General features: G+C 40.5%; 1 protein-coding gene across 2 annotated transcripts in view; it reads right to left on the bottom strand.

The window, feature by feature from the left end:
• Positions 1–2,040: 2,040 nt before the first annotated feature.
• Positions 2,041–23,755, bottom strand: part of ZZEF1 (zinc finger ZZ-type and EF-hand domain containing 1) — a 53,345-nt gene continuing 31,630 nt past the window's right edge. The window contains exons 34-55 of one of the 2 annotated variants that reach the window (XM_085240946.1): positions 23,445–23,583; positions 23,070–23,235; positions 22,231–22,493; positions 21,023–21,195; positions 20,321–20,474; positions 19,561–19,700; positions 18,706–18,983; positions 17,940–18,114; positions 17,323–17,455; positions 16,661–16,857; positions 15,953–16,072; positions 14,999–15,187; positions 14,560–14,660; positions 13,916–14,051; positions 12,485–12,844; positions 10,730–10,873; positions 9,784–9,952; positions 7,826–7,924; positions 7,029–7,194; positions 5,839–5,989; positions 5,259–5,330; positions 2,041–5,044 (exon numbers count right to left, since the gene is read on the bottom strand). In XM_085240946.1, coding sequence (XP_085097072.1) covers positions 4,970–5,044; positions 5,259–5,330; positions 5,839–5,989; positions 7,029–7,194; positions 7,826–7,924; positions 9,784–9,952; positions 10,730–10,873; positions 12,485–12,844; positions 13,916–14,051; positions 14,560–14,660; positions 14,999–15,187; positions 15,953–16,072; positions 16,661–16,857; positions 17,323–17,455; positions 17,940–18,114; positions 18,706–18,983; positions 19,561–19,700; positions 20,321–20,474; positions 21,023–21,195; positions 22,231–22,493; positions 23,070–23,235; positions 23,445–23,583 — 3,600 coding nt within the window. In that variant the 3' untranslated portion in view covers positions 2,041–4,969. The remainder of the gene's footprint in view (positions 5,045–5,258; positions 5,331–5,838; positions 5,990–7,028; positions 7,195–7,825; positions 7,925–9,783; positions 9,953–10,729; positions 10,874–12,484; positions 12,845–13,915; positions 14,052–14,559; positions 14,661–14,998; positions 15,188–15,952; positions 16,073–16,660; positions 16,858–17,322; positions 17,456–17,939; positions 18,115–18,705; positions 18,984–19,560; positions 19,701–20,320; positions 20,475–21,022; positions 21,196–22,230; positions 22,494–23,069; positions 23,236–23,444; positions 23,584–23,755) is intronic. The other variant, XM_085240947.1, reaches the window with a different exon arrangement.

Genomic DNA, 23,755 nt, shown 5'->3' with positions numbered 1-23,755 from the left:
TGCACAAAGGCCCTTCCGTGTGCACCGAGGGTGGTTTACGAGCGGGTTGGGGAGCCAAAAAAGCAGCGCTGGGTGCACACCTGTCCTGGGGCACCTGCAGGGATGGGGAACTCGCAGCCCCGGGCTGCAGCGCACGGCCTCACAGCCCTCTGAGTAAAGCATTTCCTCCTAACATCCAATCTGCATCTCCACTCTTTTAGTTTACAGCCATCCCCCCTCGTCCTAATGCTATCAGGCCGTGTAAAAGCCGATCCCCTCCTGCTGCCATCGAGTGCTGGAAGCTGTGGGGGTGGCTGTGCTGCTCATCGCCTGACTGGGAACAGGCACTTCCCGGTCCCATAGAACAGGCTGTTCCCAGCACGGCTGCCTGGCGAGGGCTCGGGGTGTTTGCAGGAACAAGCTGGAAAGCAACTGTTTCATTTCTTTGCAGAAGAAATCCTCCTGCAGCAGCAGCCAGCAATAGCTCTTAGGGTTCCTGTGCCCTATGGGGACCGCTGGTGGTGGTGGCACTGCTGAGGACTGGCGGTGGTTGTGTCACCATGCTGAGCCCTTCTGGACACACTCCTCCATGCACAGCCCTTCTTGCCTCCATGCAAATTTAATTCAAGGAAAGCTATAAACCATCAGCAGCCTTAAGCGTTATCAGTGCAAAATTCACACAGGAGTGGATTCACCCTTTGAGTTCGCGGTGTGAATGAATACACAGCTGCGCTCCGCTCCCTGGGTGGAGATTTGTGTCACTCTTGGGATGGAGGAGCCCGAAGCACAACCTGCAAAATGCCATAAAGAAGTAGAGGTGTCCCCAGGCACCATGCTTGGCACGGCGTGGGGCGTTGTGAGCACAAAACAGGGGTTTTTCAAAGCAAGGCGAGAAGGGTGTGCTATAAAACCCCAAACTGGCCAATGGAACGCCAAGAGCTCTTTTCCTCTTTTAATTATTAACTCTCATACAACGAAGGAATGGAAACATTTCTGTAAGTATGGAGAATTGCTGGGAAGGAACAAAGCCCAATCAGAGCAACGTAATGCCAAGGTCTGAGCAGAACCGCTGACATTTCTGATTAATGAATGGCCGTGGGTGGGTGATGTGAAGGAGAAGAGCTGCAGATCATCCCGAGCTGAAGGGGCCCTGACTCAGTGCTGCTCCTGACTCAGGAACTCAGCTCTATTTCGGTGCTTTTGCAAACGGGCACAAGAGAAAGCCACCCTGTTTTGAGAAGTCCCTATCAGCTGTTGTGCTTGGGTTGCAGGGCAATAAAACCCATCCCAAGCCTACTTCTGAATGTGTGTTAAATCACACCTTAATTCCTCGTTTAGTTCAACTGAAGACAAGCACTGCAGCCCCAGGAGTTGGCCATAAGCACATGGGAGGCCTCTCTTCCTGCCAGCAGTGCTGCCATCACACTTCTTTTTGGAGAAGACAAATATTGGCAGACACTTTGATTTCCTATTTCTTTAGCTTTTCTAGAACTGACTTTTTTCCCTCCCCCTTCACGCAACACAAGCTTAAATATTGTATATTTGCACTGCAAACATTAAAAAACCAGCAAGATTTACAGAAGGTCAGACAGGGAAGTGGGATTGAGCTGAGGAGCAGCTTTCTGTTACTTGTGCTTTCCTAGGTAGAAAGAGCTCAGTACATCAGCTCTGAGCAATGGGGGCAGGTGGGCACCTTTGCTGATAGCCACCACTGATGGGCCCAGGGCACATCTCAGTCCCACGTGGGGCAACACCTGGGGCCCCAGATTTGATTTCAGTAAACATCTCAGGCACCAAAACCAAGGGGTAGCCATGGTAAAACTTTGTTTTTGGGATAAGGCTGCTGGAATGTAAACAGCAGGGCTGGAATTTAGAAGAAGACTCCAGTCCTACGTGTCCTGCATAGTTTGGTGCAAGAGCAGATGCACGAGGACAAGCAGGTTTACTTACAGGCACAGAGAATGAAGATTCATGGGGGAAACCTTGGGTGTCTCAGTGCACATTGAGGCAATTAACACTCAGCGAGGAGAGGAGAAAAGCAAACAAAGAACAGACACTGCGTTACACGTCTTTGTTTTTATAGAATTTTTACAATATATTTCTCTGCATTTGCATATTTTACCCACATCTGTAGCTTTCTTTGTACATGTTGAACTGAACTGGAATAAATTGAAAGGTTTGATATATTTTAAACAACTGATAAAAATCGCAAAGTAGTAAACCCGTAATAAAAGAAATTATAAAACTCTCTTTTTTAAGTGTTTAATGAAAGCAAGTCAAAGGTATCGTTACGAACAACGTGGCTTCTCTTAAACATATCAGAGGTGATTCAGGCAGGACAACTACTTTATTATTATTATTTTTTAATATTAGGCACATTTTTTTCAGCATTCCTGTTTTCCAGCCAGTTTTCTACTATTCAGTAGTATCATCTCCATCCATTTGGAACTGCTGGGGGATTTTCAAAATATGATTGATCACGAATATTCATTGTCGGTAATCTCATCCTCTTTAAAACTATCAGGAAAAAAGAAATATCAAGTGTTTTTGTCTCGTAAAAATCTGTGATGAATGATTAAGTTGTAAGGCAGCAACAGATTCAGTGTCAACTCAGGTCACAGTCCTTCAGTTCCATCTAGTGGGTAGAAATAATAGTTAGTGGACGATGTTTCCAGGCAGTCCCTCAGGGCAAGGAGGTGACTCTCAAGGCCAGTTACTGCTGGTAGAGTAAGGAAGCGGGGCGCCTAGTGAGGATCGCTGGCCACTCCTGGTCTTCCTTGCAGCCTCATGTCTTCAGACAGAAAGCAAAAAGGCAGTCCAACAGAAATAATGCGACTACGACAGAGCCATCGCAGGTTCTATGAATGGTTTATTTACAGTCTTCATCCCTGATGTGAAAAAAGAAAAAGCCTTCTCGGACTAAAACATAGGAAGATCTCAGCAGCATGCTACATGCCCTAGCAAATCAGCCCGTTGCAGATCCCTGGCTGCTCGGCCACGGATTCACACTGAGGCAGTGAATAGGAAGTCCTACTGCTCGAGAAGAGCAATTTCAAAAAGCTCACCTGTCCCTGAAGCACACCGAGCATCTCGTGGTGCAGCAACTCAGAATCTGCTCAAGCTTTTAGAACGTGTGAAGTAGCTGGTTTCTCACCCTTGCAGTGAGACTGCAAACTCCAGTGCATTGCTTGGATGTGGGAACAAAACGATCCACACGTTAAAGATATGCCACAACTTTGGTAATTCTCTTCCCATCGTGAGCTCCTTTTAGGAGGAAGAGCTTTAGCTTTCAGTTACAGTACATTCGAGGAGGGGTCTCAGAGCAGTATTTCTCTGCATCCTTTCCATCTTTGATAAGTGGTATGTTTTTCCTGACTTCTGGTATTTACACAGGCTAAGAGGGCCTCTCCATTCCTGAAGGAAATGGCTTCAGTTCCGCACTGCTTGGTCTTCAGCTTTGAGTCTTTCAGGCAGAATGCTGACAGCCTGATTCACCATCATCCCCTGCAGCAGCATTCACTTACAGTCCCCTGGCTGAACAGAAAGAAGCCAACACATCTTTAACCACAACACTAGAGGTCATCCAAGGAAAGGGGGATGCACACTGAGCATTTCCCTCCCAGAGGGAGATGGGACCACCCTTAAAGTACGTCCAGCCCCAGCTGGTAAGCCCATCCGTTCAGAGGCTGTTCACAAAAGCATTGCTCATGTGCTCAGTGCACATTTAGGCACCAAGCCTGTTCCCTTCTGACAGAGCCTTGCCATTACCCAACTTGTAGACAGTTAGCTAACCTCCACTACTGAAGATTTGCGTTGCCTCTGTAGGAGTTTAATGTTGAAGTGAGGAAGGGAACAGAATAATGTTTACACATCTCTAGAAGTTTCTCTGAATTCATGCTTGACAAGACAAAATACAAAATACATCCCCAGATCCTTCCACATTCTTTGTACTCTTTGGAAAGGGAAAAACCAGTGTAGCTGAGCAGGAAAAAAGCCAATTTATTTCAATGTAGAAGGTCTGCAATTCATTCCATGTCCATTAATACAGTTATTGCTGTGTAAGGTAAGATGAGATTGATCATTAACTCCCACCCGGAGAGCTGGGAGCTCGAGTTCCCAACATCGCTGAGAAGGCCCTTTGTATGCCACCAGTACTTTTAAAACAAAAATCTCTCCTGAATAACTTCTTGTAATGATACGACCTTTGAGAAATATGCAAGTTTCTCAGTTCCTCATTTCAGCCCTGCTTAGTGAAGGAGGCCAGCCTTTGCAATCTGTACTATTTGGAATAAACCATCAGAGATAAATTAAGGTAAGAACAGATGATCCAGTTGATCGAGTCAAAGAACAGGAGAAACATCAATCTCTTGTACAAGGATGCTCTGGAATCCTTTAACTGCTATGCAATCACCCAGAATTTGTTCTGCAACCTGTAGATTACCATTAATCAAAAGTTTTTTCCCCATGTAGTAGCCTTCAAAGCAGAAGCAAGCATGGCATGATTCAAGTGTGGACCATTTCCACATCAGCCCACCAGATTCTGGTTTGCCTATTTCACTCCATTGGTAAATAGATGCTGCTGATGGCATCCTTCAATTGAGCAATGTTTTCAAAGCTTTCAGGTTCCACCAATCAATTTTCCTTGGGAGCAGATGATACCAATGCAGGGGGGGCCTTCCATTCTCATACTTCAGTTACCTTCTTTTGTTTACTTCCTCTGAATAAAAACAAAAGTTGTTTTGTTTACTCTAACATGCTACAATATGTGCATACATAACTGTAGGCGACGCGTGAGTTACTTCAAGATGTGCTTTTTCATCAAAGTGCGCTTTTACTTTTACAAATTCTACATCAAGGTGGAAGGAAGGAAGGCTGCAGAGTGCTCATACACTGAAGCTGAAGGAACTTTTCCTGAACGGAGTTAAGATGTTTGTTCCAAGGTTCCTATGGACAAACTACTCTATCCCATGCACTCCGGCCTGAGCCAGTATTAAACATTCCAGAAACTTGTTGATTTGTTTGGGTAGTTAATGGCAAGGCTGATAGCAGCAATGTTTCTCAGGGCCTGGAAGGGAGAAGAAAAACAAAACACCAGTGTCACATCAAATATGCTACCCTGATCAAAAACGTAAAGAAATCCTGGTATGAATTTCAATAGAAATCATTAAAACACACCCTACTTCTACCTGCTATTGTGCAATCAGAAACCATTTGCTACTTCTGTCTGCCAGATAATATTACAAAAATGTGTCTCTGGAGTTGTGCAGCCTTTTTATTACCTGTGCTGTGCAGCGATGAAGATGATCTTCAGAATTTAAGGCAAGCAAATACTCCTGTAGAGATCCAAGCTCCTACAACACAAAGCATTTAATGAGCACCAACACTTCTACCAAAGATATCATCCTAATTAACATTAAAATGCTGATCATTGTAACAGTCCTAATCAAGGCATCTGAACTACACACAAGACTCCTGGACTAGAACAGTTTGTGATCACAGAAACCAGTTCATTACAGACACTTCATTAAGTAACAAGCAAAATCAACCCAAAGAGATCACATTCACATCCCTTCAAATTAATCATGAGATCTGCATTCCTCTCATAATTAAGAGTAGATCATGCCTTAATTGCCCAAGGAAAAGTCATGACTGTTACCGAAGACTCATGATGAATAAGACAACTATATTATTCCCCTCTATTAGAATTTGCTATCAGACTCCACAAGAAAAAGCTGCCCATATTTCTCAAGTATACAAAAGCTCTCAAGTACTTTGCCAAGATAAAGGAAAACTGCATCTAGTTTGACATTGAACTGCAGCCCTGGGGAGAGGAGGGATATAAATAAAGGAACTGCTTACAGTAACTCTGTTTTCTGTAACAAAAAAGAGTTCTGCAAGTGCACGATGAAGAGGAAGGAGAATACCAGGCTTGGTCACATCATGACATATGTTGTTTTCCATATGGGTGAAAAGCTGCCAAAGTGGCTTCAGCAACGTGAGGTCACAGTCCCTGGAAAAAGGTCATTGAAATAAAGCAGTGAGTAACCATGATCTGATGCCTTCTCCTGAAAAAAAACAACACGCCCACACCTCCCCAGTTTGAGGAACAAAACCATACATTTTGAAAGTTAGATGTATAAAGGAAGGAAGAAGTAGAAGCATTTAAAAGATCTAAATTCAGTCAGGTGTTTCAGAGCAGCAAGCTTCATTCTGAATCAGTGAAGTGAAGAAAATCTCATATCCATGAGTGTATCTAAATGACTTTTCTAAAACTCAGCAGCCTCCTCAAATGAGAGCTTTAAAATAACCACATACATCCTTTTGCTTAATGCTCCAGCTCCAATGCTTGAAATTGCACAACAGCAAACTCCATCACAGGGCAGCTGACACCCCTGTTTTGGGCAGACAATCCTGCCTCCTTCCTACTCCTGAGATAAAGCAAGTCAATTCAAACATCATTTATTACGCAGACAGGATGATAAATATCATTCAGTAGTGGGAGAGGGAATCTATCATCAGATTAACACAAGAAAAATACGGTAAGCACAACACAGACTTATTCTTTCAGTGATTAAATCAGTTGTGCACAGGTCAAAGCAGATGTCTTCTGATGGAAAAACAATAAAAATAACACCAAAAAACTAAAGAAGCTTGAAATTACCTTAAATCAATGATATTACGTATTAGTACCAAAATCAGTTTTTCAGACTTGAATGCAGGTTGGTGCGTTAAAAATTTAAAAAGAGTAGTTCTATGCAATTGATACAACCCAATTTTTGACCTGTGTTCTTTAATCCATGTATGCTAGTGGAATGCTGTCCTTTCGTTGGTTTGCTCTAAACCAAAAGGGTACAACTGAGATAAATATCAGCACTGAGCTGCTGAGTTAATGCAACCATACACATTTTCTACAAGGTCTCAACGTTTCCCCACCTATTTTCAGAAGGAATGCCCACACCGTGCATACCTATCCCTTCTGAAACTCGCCGTCAGGCTGTGCAAGGGTACAAATCAAACGCTCGGTGTGAGGTGCAGAATAACACGCTCACCTTTGGGCACTGCACTGCACGATCTTCAAGAGCAAGTGGATGGCCTTCAGGCGCTGGTGGCCGGTCTGACGGCACGCCACCCCCACCTGCCATTCCCAGATTCTGGCCAGCGGGAGGTGAGGAATTACCCTTTCTTCAGACAGCATCTGCTTTAGGATTTCAAACCCTGATAAGAAGAATAAACAGTTTTTACTTTGTAGGCATACCCATAGTTCTCTCCACATACAAAGCACTGTTCTAGCAAGCAAGAATAAAAACACAGAACAAACCAAAATTTTGCCCAAGTAAGGATAACCAAAACCAGGCCCTCAGCATTGTGTGATGTGCAGTAGGGTTTGCTGATTCCAAGTTAGCTTCATTTCCATTAAAAACATTTAAGTTCTAAAATAAACTAACTTCCATGCTGCATCTACAAATCAGACCAAGAAACAGTCTTTTCTAATAGACAACCACTTGTTAAAAAGGCAATTAAAATGATATCTGTTTCCAATTATGGCACCTGGGAGTGCTCCCTAAATCCTGCATGTAATTACTGTCATATAACGAGACTTTGAATGCAAGTAATATTATTGTTTTCTCTAAATCTCTATAAAGATTGGGTATTTCCAGCATAAAGTCACAGCAAATAAGAGACATCAGTCAAGTTTCAATCTGAATGAGACAAATCATGTATTTCCAAAACACTGAAGAACGCAGATTCCAAGTCAAAAAATAACCAAAAACCAAACCCAGATAATGGCAAGTTTGGCAAAACAACTGAAATATGTCCTTCCAGATACATTCTGAACAATGCTTACCTGTCTGAAACCTCCCCAGATGACCTGCTGTCACTGTAAACTTGTAGCCCCACTCCGTGTTGCTCATGTCAGAAGTAAATCGGTAATAGAGAGTATCTCCTGCGTGCAAGGAAAGGGAGGACATCCACATTACTGATGTCTAGGTCTGCTACCACTAACAGACTTTTAATCAGTTTTTCATGACAATAAATTCATCCCTGATGTCATCATTCAAGGCGAGCGATGATCTGCTTTTTTGTAACGATGAAATGCATAGAGCTGAAGCAGAATGCTGCACACCAATGCCTGCAGGATAACATCTCTCACAGTGATGCCAACTCCATAGAACAAGAGGGAGTTACGGACACACAGTTCAACTCCACTTTTCCTCCTTGAGCTCTGGATCAACTGTGATTTATGGAATAACTTCTACCTGGGCAGCCAAGTTTGCTGTCCATTCATCAAAAGGGAGAACATTGTGGAAGTGTGGTTGCATTGGTCTTCATGTCAGCAAGAATAACTGCAGACTTCTGCTTTAGGGAACCAAATGATTAACCTCCTAATGCTCAAAGAGCTACCAAAATGTTGGATCATTTTGTGAGCAAGCAGTGGAACATGTAGAAAGTTCTCACTGTAGCACCTATGGCTTCACAAAGACAAATGTTGGTAGCTAGCTGTCCTGCTGAACAAACACCTCCATCTGTTGTGCTCTGCAATGCCAGAGCTGCCCAGAGCTTACATTTGCTTTCTATTACATGAGAAGTCACTCTGGGCCAAACATGATTGTGTGCAGAATTTTCCATTTTTCAACTGGATGAAAAATGTTGAAAATATTTGTGAGGGTAAAGAAAACCAAAACACAAAACTTTAAAAATTAGTAATAATAACTTAAAAAAAAAAAAAAAAAAAAAAAAAAAAAAAAAAAAACAAAGCCAACAAATCCATCTATTTTCCCATTTCCCACACAAAATGGAGTCACTGCAATGACAGCCTGCAGAAAGCCCTGTCCCCAGATGCAAGGAAGCCTGCTGGTGCCAGGGATCAGCTAGAGACTGCTGAGGGAAATCAAGAGACCCGATCCAGGGAGCCTTGGATGGAGCTGAAGGTTCACAGGGTGAAACTCAAGTTTCACAGCCAAGGCTGCTCCAAAACAATGGGCCTCAAAGTTCAGTTTCCTGGCAAACCTCTGCAGCTATTCGGGAGGAAGAGGAGGAAGGAAAAAAAGTTCATAAAAATCCAAAATGCTTCTTTGCACATTGATTTCCAACCAGAACTTCGTAACTCAAACTGTGGAAGTTCCTACATCTATTTACTGACAGTACACGTGTCAAAAGCTCCAGAGCTCAGCGGGTTAACACAGTTTAACAAAGCAGCATGGGAGCCATGCAGCTTTCTCCACACAGCCCTTAGACTGCTGGCATTTTCTATAGCACGTTATCAAATATGTGCTTACAGAATACGGGCTGAGCTTGTCAGCAAAGCAAGGGATTTTTTCAGCTGTGCTCGGTGGCAACAACTGGAGACAAGGCACTGGCACGCTCTCTGTGTTTGCTCTGAGCACTAGTAGAGCACAGAGACGAGAGATAAGCCTATCTGCTTAAAAAAATGTGCTTCCTGTGGAAAGTCAGACAAGGCAGAAACAATGTGAGTATCGTGCAGAACAAGGACTGCTCTGGAATGGAATCAAGATGAAAATTTGTTTCCAGTAGCTAAGTGACTGGTCTGAGTGAGGAGGGGAAGAAAAGGTCAGAAGTAGAACAGTATGGAACGTGTCAAGTGGCAGAGCAACAGATAAGCCCATTTTTTAAAAAGCAAATGCAGGAGAAGCCTGTCAGAGCAAACAGACTGGGACAAGGAAACGAGTTTCTCCCCACGCGTCAGTAACATCCACATTTAACTGTCATATTTCGGCAGTTTTCCTCTGGAGTATCAGATCTCTGCAATTGAGCTCTTGCACTTTAAGACAAGTTTATATTCACCTGGAAGCTCAAAGTCGTTCCATTTCTGTGGGGAGCCACTGAAGCTGTGCCGGTCCTGCTGGAAATCGCTGCTGCTGGACATGAGCAACTCATCACAGCCTTCTTCAGTATTACACTGAGAGTCAAATTTGATTGAGAGGTAGATAGCACCGGGAATTTGAACTTTATCCTGAGAAAGAAACATGTGATCTTTGCATCTTGTAACACTAGACTGTCAAGAAGCTATTTAACTTACACCTTACAAACAAAAGGGGTAGAAGGACTATTACAGTGCCTCCATGGGAGGGGAAAAATTCTTCGTTAGTTTCACCAGCAGTTAATTTAACAACTGCAAAGCGTGCCCTATTGGTGTTAAGAGTGTAAAATTAATTACTGGCAATGCTTTGCTTTTTTGAAGGTAATATTTGTTGCTGATACCAATCCTACTGTCAGATTCCAAAGGTTTACATGCCTTTAAAAAGTCAAAAGTCAAAGGTGTTAGAAGTTAGAAATCCTAAGATTGCCCAGAAATACTAATCACTATACTTGCACGAGCAAAAAATAATAACAAAAAAGAAAGAATTCCACTCCTAGCTTTCACCTTAATGGCATAAGAAAGTAATAAATCAACTGGAAACAGACCTTTGGATGAAAGGTGGAAATATTTCTTCATGAAGGCCCTGAAATTATTTAAGTATATGTGCTGCTTCAAACACATGCATATTAAAACCATTTAAGTTATGGATTTTTCCCCATCCAAGTGCCTTATTGAATTTCTTTCTTCACAGGGCAAGGCTGCAGTCAGCCTTCAAAATTATTCCAGAACAGGTTATTCCCCAAGTGCTCCAAGCACAGAAGCCATATGGTTATACACAGGGAACATTGTGACACTTCTGCTCCAACCACCTTGGTATTTCTGTCTTCAAGTCACATAATCCCACTGTGCTGCAAAACAAGCATAACTTACCTCAAAATTGGTATTGTTGTTGTAGGGATGCTTCGATTCGCGCACCTGCACGGCCATTCCAGGCTCCTCCATGAACTGGCAAGCTGTCAGTGCCATTGTTCCCAGCATGCTTTCATTGCATCCAAGCAGTACTTTCTGCAGAATCTGAGAAGCAACACATCACATAAACACAATTTGCTATCAAAACAACATTGGTGCACTCGCACCAGCAAGAAAGACAAATTCACCAGTGGTGTCTCACAGCTCCCAGCCACATCTCTTTCCACAAATGCTAAGAACAGAGGGTAGTTCACAGAGTAACTCTAAGTAAAAATGAAACTGGAAACAGGGAAGATTGTTAAAAACTTTGCTAATGTACTAACTTCCCTAGCTACGGTTTTCAATTGGAACAGAACACGTCGCATATTGTAGCCTTCAAAACATACAAGTCTATGTGTAAAAAAAGAATGATCAAGTGGCTGCAGTGTTTGGAAGAGCTAGATGCAAGAAAAGGAAAAATACAAGTAAATGCCATTGAATCTAACAGGACATATTAAGTGATAATTCAGAACAACCTCACCCTAGGCTCTTCATCCTGAGTCTTATTACTCAGCATCCTGTATAGGTCATCATAGGAGCCCATTGCATTGCTTTACCTGCATTTTTTTAACTCCTCCAATAAAGCTACTCAGGCTAGCTCAGGCCAAAAGGCTCACCTCCAAATCAGCCACTATGAGATTTTTTGGAAAAAAATGAATATAAAAACACAGGAAGTACGCAGCACAGTTCCTTGAATGCATTCTTTGCCTCCACAAACTTGCAGAATAGCCTCAATCAGAGGCCACGCCTTTGCATTTTATATGCCTTAACAGATTTTCATTGCAGCAGTTCATCCTGTCATTTTCTGATCCTATATAAACACCCTGTGGCACCAACTCTAACGACACACTGTGTCAAGACCCAGCTCTTTTGGTTTGTTTTGGACCTGCCACTGACTACCTTAATCTGACACTCCTTTGTTTTCTTACCGGGAGGGCCAGTGAATAAGACTTGCTGTTTACTTTTTCTATGCTTCTCATGGCTTCAGAACTACAAAGAAGGAGGAACAGAATTTCTATTACACCTCCTCTCTTATTGCCCCAGGAACCAAGAAAACCAGCTGGCACCTAGCATACAAGTTACTACATGGTTGTAATAACCCCTGCCACCCTTCTGCAGATCTCTTTCAGTTGAACTACATTGTTTTATACAATGAGATGAGGGAGTCAGGCAGTATGCTGCAGTCCAGATGAGAGCACGGTATCATTTCACCAGTGATGCCTTCTGTTTTATTTTTAATTCCTTCTCTGAAGAATTCTAGCACTTGATTCGCTTCGTCTGCTGCAAAGCGTTTGGCTGACATTTTCATTACAACATTCTATTAAAATTCCCAGATCACTTCCACCATATTAATAGTGGAGCTGCAGGTATTACAATATACACATTGAAATCTAACAAAAAACAGCTTTCAGAACAAACTGCCTATGTGACCAATTTCTCTACAAGATTTGTTTCCCCATATAAGTGACAGAAGTGTCTCCAAGGAGCCAGCTTTCTCATCTGCTGTTAACAAAATCAGTACATTAAGACACTGACAGATTCCAACTACTTTTTCGGAACTAATTTTAATTTTTGAGTTTCAATATAGTTTAAAAAAAAAAAGGAACTGCACATATTTTTGTTAGTCAGAGAATGGAACTTAGGGCTTGTTTGCATGCAGAAGTGAAATCCACTTACTTTTTCCCATAACTGCTTTTCTTCTAGCTGCATAAGCATGTCCAGTATGTATGTCATATGGGCTGGGCCACTAAGATCCAGGACTTCCTCGTTTATTGCCACATCATCTGGCCATTCAGCCAACAGTGATGCCAGCACATGCCTGGCATAAAGAACAGCAGTTGCCTCATTCACACGATACAGGTAGTCCCTCACAGCTTTTTTGCTTCTGGAGTCCAGCTCCTTGTGCAAGAGTATGGAACTCTTGGTGCGACGCTGCTTGGCGTAACTAAGCTGCAGATCACTCTCTGTGTTAGTTATCAGTTTCTGGGCAACTGGATTGGTTTCTTCTGTTGCTTTATCACAGAGTACAGGCTTTGACTGCAAGAGAAAGAAGTTTGAAAAGAGGCTCTCAAAAATGTACTTCTTTTTGTTTGGATATCTAACCAGTCCATCAGGCAGCAAGATGAATTTACACGTTAATTTGTCTTACACTAAAGACAAATTACTAAAATCTAGATGCATCAAGGAGCACAAAGCATGACTTCTCCTGTATGGACAAGGACAGAACTCCTCAAAAAACCTATTTATACCAACAGACTTCACCACAAACCAATACATTTGTGATGGTACACATGATCAGAAAGATCAGTTTAAATTCTAAGGCGTTAGCTTAAGCTGAGCTACAGAAGTAAAGCAGTAGCACACTATTTGTGATCCTAGCATGCAATCACAGAAAGGTGCAAATTGAGAGGGACTTCATAGATCATTTCATCCAAGTAAGATTTAAAGCTAGAACATTAGGTTCCTCAGGCATGGAGTGTTTTCAGGGCTGGATATTTGATGAACCCTGTATGAACTGCTATTAACATCCAACATTTTTTCTTATAATTGCTTGAAACCAATTCAGGAAGCTCTCAATCCTGTTTTGTGATGCAGCTGATAGACTACTGTGCTGGTGATGCCACCAGCATAGCCAGGAATCAGCACCAAAATTAAAGTAAAAAGCTGTATAAAGCACACCACTGAACACAAAACCTCAAGTGCAGTGTCTACATTGCAACACAACACTGCTTCCTTGTTCTGCTGAAGTTACTGTAAGATAGCAATAATATGGTAAAACAGTAACAGCTACCACATAAACTTGCAGCAATTAGATACAATCTCCCCTGCACAAGGAGAGGAGATCACAGCCTGCAATTGCAATTTCTTCTCCTGACCTGAGAATCAAGTTCTCTTACTTCCTTAAGGAAAGAACTTTAAGGAAGAAATGCTTGATTCTTGTTGCGCCTGCTCATTGCTTTTACCATAAAACATGAGCAACAGATTACTTCGAGTTAAAAAAAATTAATTGATATCTATCTCTGAATTTACTTAAAAAAAAAAATTGAAGTTACTCAATGCCTAAGCTGATCATTTCAAAACCACTCCTTTCAGTGGAGAGATACACACCAAACATGGTAAGATGATCATATCTGTATCTACTGCTTTTGAACTCTGCTCCTCCAACCTCAAACGCTTGCTGGGTTGCCATTTCTGAGCCAGGGTTCGGATCCTCTCATCTGTTGTAATTACATCTCCATCAAACCTCAAAAAAAAAAAACAACTCAAAAGCAAATACATAAATATATTTGGAAATTAATGAAAGTTAAATTAACACAAATACAAATTAAAACTCTTCCTACTTTCTGCTTTAAAAAGATTAATTAAACTCTACCTATTTTTGGCATGTTGTATGTTAAGTAGCTTCCCCGTTCTAATAAGCAGAAGGTCTTACATCAAATTGTTTATCTCTGTAGGAACACGACGGCTCCAAGACATGCTTTTATTATTAGAAGTCACAGGAAGGTCTGTTCATTCTTCCTCATTTAGGATAATTTACAGATATAGTAGCTCTTCATATGGGAGTTATTTATTTAAAAGAACATGCAACATATTTCTGAAGATGGTGTCAACTAAAACTTATCAGGAGCTCAATTTCTAACTCATGAGAAACAAGTCATATCCTTGGAACAATTTCTATTCAGTGTCTTTCATATATTAAGTTATCACCTGCATCTACTTTGGTTTTGGATTGGATCCAGTCCTTCACATACCTCTTTTGAACTTCCAGAAAGAAAGAATCAGTTCTTTTCATTTGCAACTCATACATGGCTCGTAGAATATGGAGAGGTGCATTGAGTGCATCGTGTGTCATCTGAGCAAGAAGATAAAAAAAACCCCAAGATGGTACAGGGGAAAAAGAAAGATGAGTTTCTATAAGAGTGACCTAGTTATTATTTTCCTTTTTATCATATAGATATTAATGAATTTAATAATATCTGGATTATTACAAATGAAAAAAAATTATAGTGTTAATTATTGAGGTTCTAATGTGAAATTCTATTTCTTTTGTTTCCTTCCTTTCTATTTCTTGAAATCGTAGACATATAGTCTACAAACGTATAAGAAAATCACCAAGATAAACAACCAAGTATTTTATGTAACTAGCAAATCTGTAGTAACATCCGACACGTGAAAAATAAGTTTAGGTACCAAGAAGCATATTTTGGTGGCTTCATCCAAACCCTCCAGAGGATCAAGTTTGTTCTGCTCTACGTCAGCAGGACCAACAATGGATTGCTCCACATCTTGATCTTGTTCCCTTTCTTCCAGTTCAGTATCCTCACGTTCAGCCAAGGAGCTGATCTCTTTCTTTGAAGAGTACAACATTATTGACAAAATCTACAAAGAAAAAGATAGCATATGGTGTGACAGCAGTAGATATTACTAGTCTATCTGCAACCAGCATTTTATAAGAACATTATAAGACTTGGGAGAGTTTAACACAAGCTATTCTAAAAAGAAACAGCACCTAAAAAAAAAATGACAAAAAGCAAAACAAAACCCCAACATCTCCAACAAGGACTTCACAAATGAGTTGCACCTCCCAGGCTGCTACAAATACAACTTAAAATTGTAAAAAAGAATTCAGAAAACAGTTATTTAACCATTTTAGTACAGCAAAAACTTCAGGATTCTTAGACAGGAACTAAGCAGAGGTGACTCTCACCAGTAAGTCAGTGCTGCCCCTACACACTCCCCATGCCTATAATAAAACACAACTAATTACTGGATCACTTTCATCTTTCTGCAATTAAACTTTCTTTCAGAAAGAACATGCCCAAGAGGGTGTTCCCATATTGCACTGCCATAATACTTTACACACCAGTCAATAACACAAGTGAGATTTTTCTTTTTGAGTTTTTTTTTTTGGAATTGATGAATGGAACTTTCAAGAACAGTATGGTTATGTAGAACTGAGTAAGTGATTATCTTGCAAATTTACTTCAAATACAGACAGAACACAGAAAGGCAGATCCAGGGACACATGAACTGGACATTTCCATAAAGGCTTATTAGGAATATTCCTCAGATTTGCTTCATAAAAGGAAAGTGCAACGGTATTAACATTTCATGCCATGGTGTGAAGCCCAACTTCTGTCTTACCTCCAAGTCTCTGAGAAGCCAGGTCTTACTGAAGCCAGTTCCTTTGCTACATTTCTTCACAAGAAGCTTGAGTAAACCAGACTGAAGAAAGGCAGCTTGGACCTCCTGAAAACCATGAATCTAAACATTCAGACAGACAGATGTGCAAATAAATAAGTAAATAAGGGAACAGTGTATCACAGTGCCTACAGGGACTTATCACATAACCTACTTATGGTAGGAAATATTTTCATTTTATCTTTGAAAAAAATAAATAAATAAAAGGAAAGAAAAAATACAATGTAGACACACAGTACTAAATTGGTTGCCTATTTTGCTTAGATCTCCTTCTTCATGTACTTCAGGAACAAGGAAAGGGGCAAGTGAGCTTCAATCCATTAGGTATTAGAGACAACTGAGTGCAAAAAGAACTCATGTTTGTCTCCCCACATGGTTAGTCAACACAAAGGTTGCCCTTGAAGAAGGCAGAATACAAATTCTGCCCAGAGAGCTGTGATGTCCCAGCCCTGGAGGTGTTCAGGGGCAGGTTGGATGGGGGCTCTGGGCAGCCTGATGTAGTGCCCAATTTAGTGGTTGGCAGCCCTGCCCATGGCAGGGGTAGAAACTAGATGATCTCTGAGTTCCCTTCCAAACCAAACAACTCTGTGATTCTATGATGTGATTCTGGCATTGATCTATTATTATACTCTGTATGTCAGGCAAAAATACCTTGAGTGTTCTGTAAAGCCCCTTTAGAGCAAGTGACAAGACCCACGTTGCTTCCACTGCTTCAGCATAACTGCTGTCTATGGTGGTTTGCAAAAGGTGTGTGCATATAAGAACAAAGTGCTGGAGGTACTGTCTCAGCTGGGCCTGGGAATCACTGCCTTCTTGTTCACATTTCTGAATCAGCTGGTAGTCTTTCACTAAAAGACAGAAAAGAGACAGTTCACTACATTGATCTTAAAACGTTGTGTATCAGCAAGTATTACCCTTTTCTTAAGGATCCATTTGCAGTCGTTTTAAGACATCTCATCCTTTGTAAATATACTTAAAAAGCAATAAGCAAACCTCTAAAACAGATATAGTCGCTTAATCAAAGGCCTATTTCTGAGGTTACTCAATTAATAAAATCGTTGACAGTCTCCTAAATCCTCTCCTGAATAAAAATACATATCAGAGTTTTTAAAAGAAAAGATCTCCATAAACTTTGCCAGAGTTCACAAGTTGGTTTAACCTGTGAGCAGAAAATCTGGTGACTAAGTTGTAGCAGAGCTCAAATCCTGCAGACCCACATGAAGTGTTCTATTAGAAACATGCCTTTGGGTATCCATAAGAAACATCCAGGAAAAACTCTGTGATTCCTTAATAAAATAAGAAGGTGACTGAACCTGTTTTCCTCTTTCGTGTCTTGATGTCTACTACAACAGCTCTATTTTTCTCAGTGAAATGCTTCAGGATGATCACATTATGAGCCTCGTTAGCATTATCCATGTACACAGAACGAGTCCCCATACACAGCACCTGAAATTGCAGCAGAAACTTCAGTTATGATTGGGAATACTTATTTAAAAATGCAGTCATATTTTGTTAGTTACACTTGCTCATATTTTTTAGCTGAACAACCTGCCTGCTGCCAGGTAGTTGCTGATCTTTAGAGAACAGCAGTTCATTTCTAAGAAGAAATGGCTGCAACAAACAGCTTAATACAAGAATGAGATTGTTTTACTCCTACAAAAAGTCCCTTTTGATACTCAAACACATTAAGCTAGTTTTCTCAATATAGTTTAAAGCAGTACATGAGGAAATGAAAAGCAAACCCAGACACACTATTCTTCACTAGATAAGCATTAATTGTGTGTGAGTAGAAAGATACGAGCTCTGACACGCACCATATTTTAAGGGTTACAAGGGGATGTCTCCTTCTGATAATATCTGTAATATGTTGAAACAGAAAACTGGAAACTCTAACCAATTTTGTTTCCTTTGCTCTACATAGGCCACTTACCTCAGGAAATCCAACCAGCACCAGTAAAGTGAAGATATTGGTATGCTTCAGCTGGAATGGAAGCTGCTTGATGCAATGGTCAGTGAAAGCAGCAATGACACTGTGCCACTGAGCAGAAGAATTCAAAGATCGAAGAATATCTGCCATGGAGCTTGCCCAGTCCAGACCTACACGACTGGAAAGCAAAAGCAGTGCAGGTTAGGATGGCTGACCAGACACTTACCTGGAACTATTTTCCTCCCAGACATCGTATTGCTGTTAATCTGTCATCATTGTATCTTTCACAGCATTAATACAACTGTATTTTTCCAAATATTTGAAGCTTTCATTGCAGCTGACAAATGAATTCCCTTTTGCTTTTCATCATTAGAGCATAAACATTCTATTTTTGTTAACAGGTTTACAGTCCCAACTCAAAAGTTTGCCTGAACATTATGATCTCGAATTCCTAATTTTAGTTTAGAGCTTAAGATATTTTCTTTGCACAACAGAAAGTGGTCTGTTTCCCACACATAGAACTACCTGCACTCTCTATGGACTACACAAGTAACTAGAGAGGCTTGTTTCCTTGCTCTAAAGTTAGTCTTTGAGAAGCTCCTTCCTCTCAGATGATCCTCTGGATATTGTGTCTTTTACATGTCTATTTGTTTTTGTACTTTTCCTATAAAAATTAACCACAGTGAAAAACGATATTGCCACAATAAGCACAATATTAATTAGGGCTAGTCATCAGAGAGCAACTAGTAGGTTTCAATTAAAAAAGCACCTGTCTAAACACACAGCTCCCAGACTGAATAGAAGATGAGTTGTCTTCCAGCCTTCTGGCACTGTAGATGGATCTCCCGCAGCAAATAGACTATGCTTGGTTGAAAGGACTTTAGCCACTGCAGCATCCACTTCTGCAGGCTTCAGTCTCAGGATTAGCTGGCCCAGAAGTCCCAGTGTTAAATGGTAGGTTTCATTTAGGTGGCCAGCGTTTGAGATGACAACCTGAAACATCAGTGGCAGTATCTGTTCCAGGTTAATCAAAGACATAGTAGAGCCCTAGGGAAGAATAAAAATCTCAGTAAGACAGGGAAATAAACAGGATTTTTAGTCAAGGCCACAGCCATGTAAAAAACCTTCTGTTGTAATGCTCTTTCTCATAGAACAAAAGGGAATGAGAAACAAGGTACCCATACACTTCAGTGTTGGCACAAAACTGCAAATCTCACATCTCCATGCAGCTTTACAATATCAGGATTTTCCGTATGAGGTCTTTATAAAACTGAAAGAAGGCACAGTACAAACTGTATTCAGTAGTATTAGGTTTACATGTCGTAAAACCTGACATGTAAACCTAAAGGTGACAGTTTAAAGTTTGCAGGTGTTGAATGGTGAAGGTAGGCTGCTGTAAAGATAAATTACAATTCCCTTCCCTTTCCCCTCACCTGGGAACAAGGCCTTACATTCCTTAGCAATATGAGTTGGCCTAAGACATTCTGATTCTGACAGCTGCTTTTCGCAACGTGTAAGCAAGAAGGGCCCTTCTCCCATAACATGTAATTTGCCATGAATTTTGCTTGTGTGATTTGTAACATAGTAAACGACACATCTGTATCTGAAAGTACAAAGAACTCACCGATTTGAAAGGTGGTAACATAGCTGCCAGCAGTCCTAGAATCCTCTTCTGAGAGCATTCAGCAAAAACTTGTTCCTGGCTAGGTATCAGAACCTTCTCTGTTTGCTTCTGAGCTGAATCTTCTGAAATGCAGTCATCTACTTTTCAAATTAAAACAAAATATAAAAATAAAAATTAACAGAAAAAAAAAAAGAGATAGTTTAATTGATATGGTTGAAAGCCTAAGGATTTGTTTATGGAAGTGTATAAAAGATAACAGGTAAAGGGATTCATCCACACCATCAGAGGGGTTAGAACTGGGTGATCTTTAAGGTCCCTTCCAACCTAAGCCATTCAGTGATTCATTCAAAAGTGCCTACTGAACAGTACTACAGACTGATTCATTTTCTTATCATAACTCTAGTGTAACAATGTAACAATACTAGTCATTAATAGGATAGAGCACCTATCTTCTGGCTCTGAATACGTAAGACCACACAAGTACTGTGTTAGTTCAATAGGAAGTATCACATCTATGCATGAATATTTATCAGTGGAACCCTATTCTGATTTCTAGAAGCCTTTGAACAGATGACAAGGGAGCAGTTGTTCAAAGCAGTATGCTTGGCAGGTTTTTCACAATGCAAATAGCTCACTTCCATTAAAGACATTTGCAAATACACAAAAATGTGTTAAGAATAATAATAAAAAAGATACAGCTGTTTACTTTGCATATGCATGGATGTTTCTGTGACAGGGAAAAGGAGAAACAATCTTTTACCTGTTGGAGTAATGTTATCTTCCACAGACAGCTCTGATCCTTGTCTCAAAACAGCATTCTTTGCAGACACAGTATTATGATCACTTTCACTTCCATGTTTTTGTACTTTATCTCCTGCAGGAGGCTGGATTTCATTGTGAGTGTCTCTTTTCCCCTACAAATAAAACAAAGGTACTGAAAGATTAAAAAACTTAATACCTGCATAAACACCATACAAAGAGATAGCAAGCAATCTGCGTTTGACAAACATTTCTCCTGGAGTACCAAAACCTTGCACTGGTTCACTGGATATTTTTATGCCTTAAGAACACGTATTCAGTAGCTACACGCTTTTCTGTTTTGCTTGTATCTCTGTGCATAAGGTTAGTACACTGCCATAGCTTTATACACCATTGTAAAGCTGTAGAAAAGTCTTTTTTCATACCTACATAGTGCTAAAGCTAGGGGAACTGCAGTCCTTTCAGAAATGTCCTTTGCCCCTTTCCTCCAACATTTTTGCAAATCAAAATTGAATTGGCTGGATTTAATTAAAAACAAACCAAGCAACCGTTCTCTCCCTGCCCACCAACTTTTACCTTCAAATGAAATCATTACTGTCCATCATTTCCACCATTCCAGTTACATATCCAGAAAAGGACATTTAACTTCTGAAAGTCACACAGCTAATTAATATCAGGGGTTTGGTGCATAAAGAGTACTTACATGACTATGCATAAGGGAGCCAGTGCTTGGTTTCTCATCCTTCCCCTTCCCTGCCTTATCACCAGTATGGCTTTTTAGAGCACCATCTGTGGGAGGACTGACTGAAACAGTGTCATTCTCTGAGAGGGATTCACCTTCTGGCAACATGCAGAGGAGAGCTAAATTTTTCAGACCTGAAAGCAGAGAAGTTACAAAACCTGTTTAGCTTTAGAGTGGCAAGATGGGCAAAAAGCAGGACCAAAACATATTGAAACAGAACTGTGAACTTCTCTCCATGTTGTTGTTGTTTTTTTGTTTGTTTGTTTGTTTTAATATTGTTGAGTACAATCCATCAAAAAGATGTTCTCTACCATGTTCCCTTACTTTGGTACAGCCATTAAATAATTCTGTGATGAACAGGTGGTGACATTTTCTGCCTCACAAAGATGCCATTGGGGCAGAAGCCCTGATTAATTTTAAAAAGTACTGGGGCTACTTTCCAGCACTCTTCATTCTTCATTTTAAACTTCTGACCACTTAAATGTCTGTACAATAAAACTACATTAAAAACAGATAAAATAATGAGTGTGCCTAAGTGTGTGGTGATGGTATGTCAGCCATACTAAGGCAATTTTAAAAAAGCCAAGAAATCTGACATTGTATGAGATTTTGGATATATTCCATACAGATCTCTAGTGTATCACTGTAAGTATCTGTAAGTAGGTCTTAGTTCAAAGAAATCCTCATTTCTAGGCAAAGGGGCACCATCCCAGCAAAATACTAGAAATAAGATTAAAAAACTCTTGCAAATGGGATGAGGATCAAAAGCATTTTGCACCAAAGTGTTTGCTATCCTTCAAATCCTTCAACTGTCAGTAACATGTCAGTAACAGAACATGAAGCTAGATCAATCTGTTTGCAACATTTGTAATGGAGAAAATGAAAGAGGAAAAAATATAAAAAATAGAAAAAAAATAAAACCCAAGGATTTGCCAAGATGCCTTTGGTGTTTATATAAGCAGGAAATTAATTTTCTCAAGCACCTATTTTCCATGTTTCCAACGAACCCAAATGACACTTGTTCTGCATTTGCTTTCTACATAAACAATTATTTTCAGTGAAGTACACAGTAGCTTCCCCTTTCCTTTGGAAACTTCACACTGAGCCATCACAGACTTTTCTGACACTTGCTAGAAACCATTGTTTCAGTGAAGGAGGAGCTGACTCACCTTTTCCTTGCTGTGCTTTCATCAGACAGTCTCCTATGAGCTGTATGCACTGATGCTGTAGAACTCTGGCATGACTAAGGATCTGGGAATCTAGTTTCTCTCCTTCTACTTCCTCCCCATTTGCCAGATCTGCGCTGTAGAGAGTCAAAGCTGCAAACAACAGCCAGGAATAATTGTGGACATATGGTTGGATGAGTCTCTGTCGGTCACTGATTCGAATAGTCACCATTGGATACACTGTGATGCTGTGAGTGGGCAAGTGACTGAAAGAAAAAGTTGTGATATGTAAGGTTGAAATGCAGACCCATTCTTGACAACCACTGTAGATAGTGATAATAAATACCTTTACACAATGCTATGAACAACCCAACACATTCCACAGTTTCAAACTGTTGACCTTTAAGAGCTGTAAACCATTGAACCCTCACCGACTCAAAGTGTCATTTAACAGAATTTGAGTTGTCCCAAGAGATCTTGCTCTACGAATGAACCTTGGGAAGAAATTTAGTGTCAAACTGGAAAGCTATATTGCCAAACCACAGCACTGTATTTGCTCCTCCATCCTGTTACCCAGGGTGGCTAACTCTCCCTCTTCAGCTTTTACAGCCATGGCCAGAAAACGGTTGCAATTCCATTGCTTCAGAGCAGGTTTGGAAACTACAAAACTTTTTGTTGAAGTGGTCCTACATTTGCTATGTTTCACTCAAGGACATCAATTAGAGTTCTGATGTCAGATGCAAACTGGCAGGAAGTGATATTTGACTGACTGTACTAAGTTGCTGATTATCACTTTTCTGGCAAGGACAGTGAGAGGAAAAAAAATGCCACATATTTAATACCTGTCAGAGTATTTCTTAGCAGAATAACATCCATAGCAAAGGTCAAAGTCATCACACACATTGCAGTTCATTCTCCGACCTATGATGACTCCTTGGCAGTGGTCACAGGCATACTCCATGTTAACCATTTCATGGTCATCCTCGTGTCCTTCAGGCTTAACTCCACCTGTGGAACAAAATGTTAAGAATTCTCTGAAAACTTTTGTTGATAAAGGATTTCTTAATTTCAAATTTGCATTCAGATTAGGAAAAGAAAAGCCTAACATTTCTAAAATGTTCAAAAGAAAAATCTTCCATTTCATTGTATGTGTAATGAAGAATTACTTTCCCTTCAACTACGGAGTTCTAAGAGAGCTTTTATTAAAGGATCCTTACCAAGAAAACAAGTTTTACATAAATCCATGTCATTGCACTGCAGACAGCGGTAGCGATGCCACGGTGCAATTTCATCACAGCCATCACAGGATATGTCCACATTTAACAAGTCACAGTAACGTGCAACAAACATGTGCATCTAGGGGAATAAACACATGGTTTACTTGAGTATTAAGTTCTGAGAAAGCGCTTCATAGGCAGAAAGGAGAACACTCCCCCTCCACAGAACAAACAAAAAAGCCAACAATTCAGATCTCCTCATCGTTTCAGACTTCTGAAGGCCTACAAGGAGCCAGGGATCCAACTCATGA

Source organism: Meleagris gallopavo, chromosome 21 (genome assembly GCF_905368555.1).
Source record: "Meleagris gallopavo chromosome 21, MGAL_WU_HG_1.1, whole genome shotgun sequence".
In the NCBI taxonomy this organism is placed as follows: Eukaryota; Metazoa; Chordata; class Aves; order Galliformes; family Phasianidae; genus Meleagris; species Meleagris gallopavo.
Note: the sequence above shows the minus strand (reverse complement) of the source record. Positions and strands in the feature narration are given on the sequence as shown.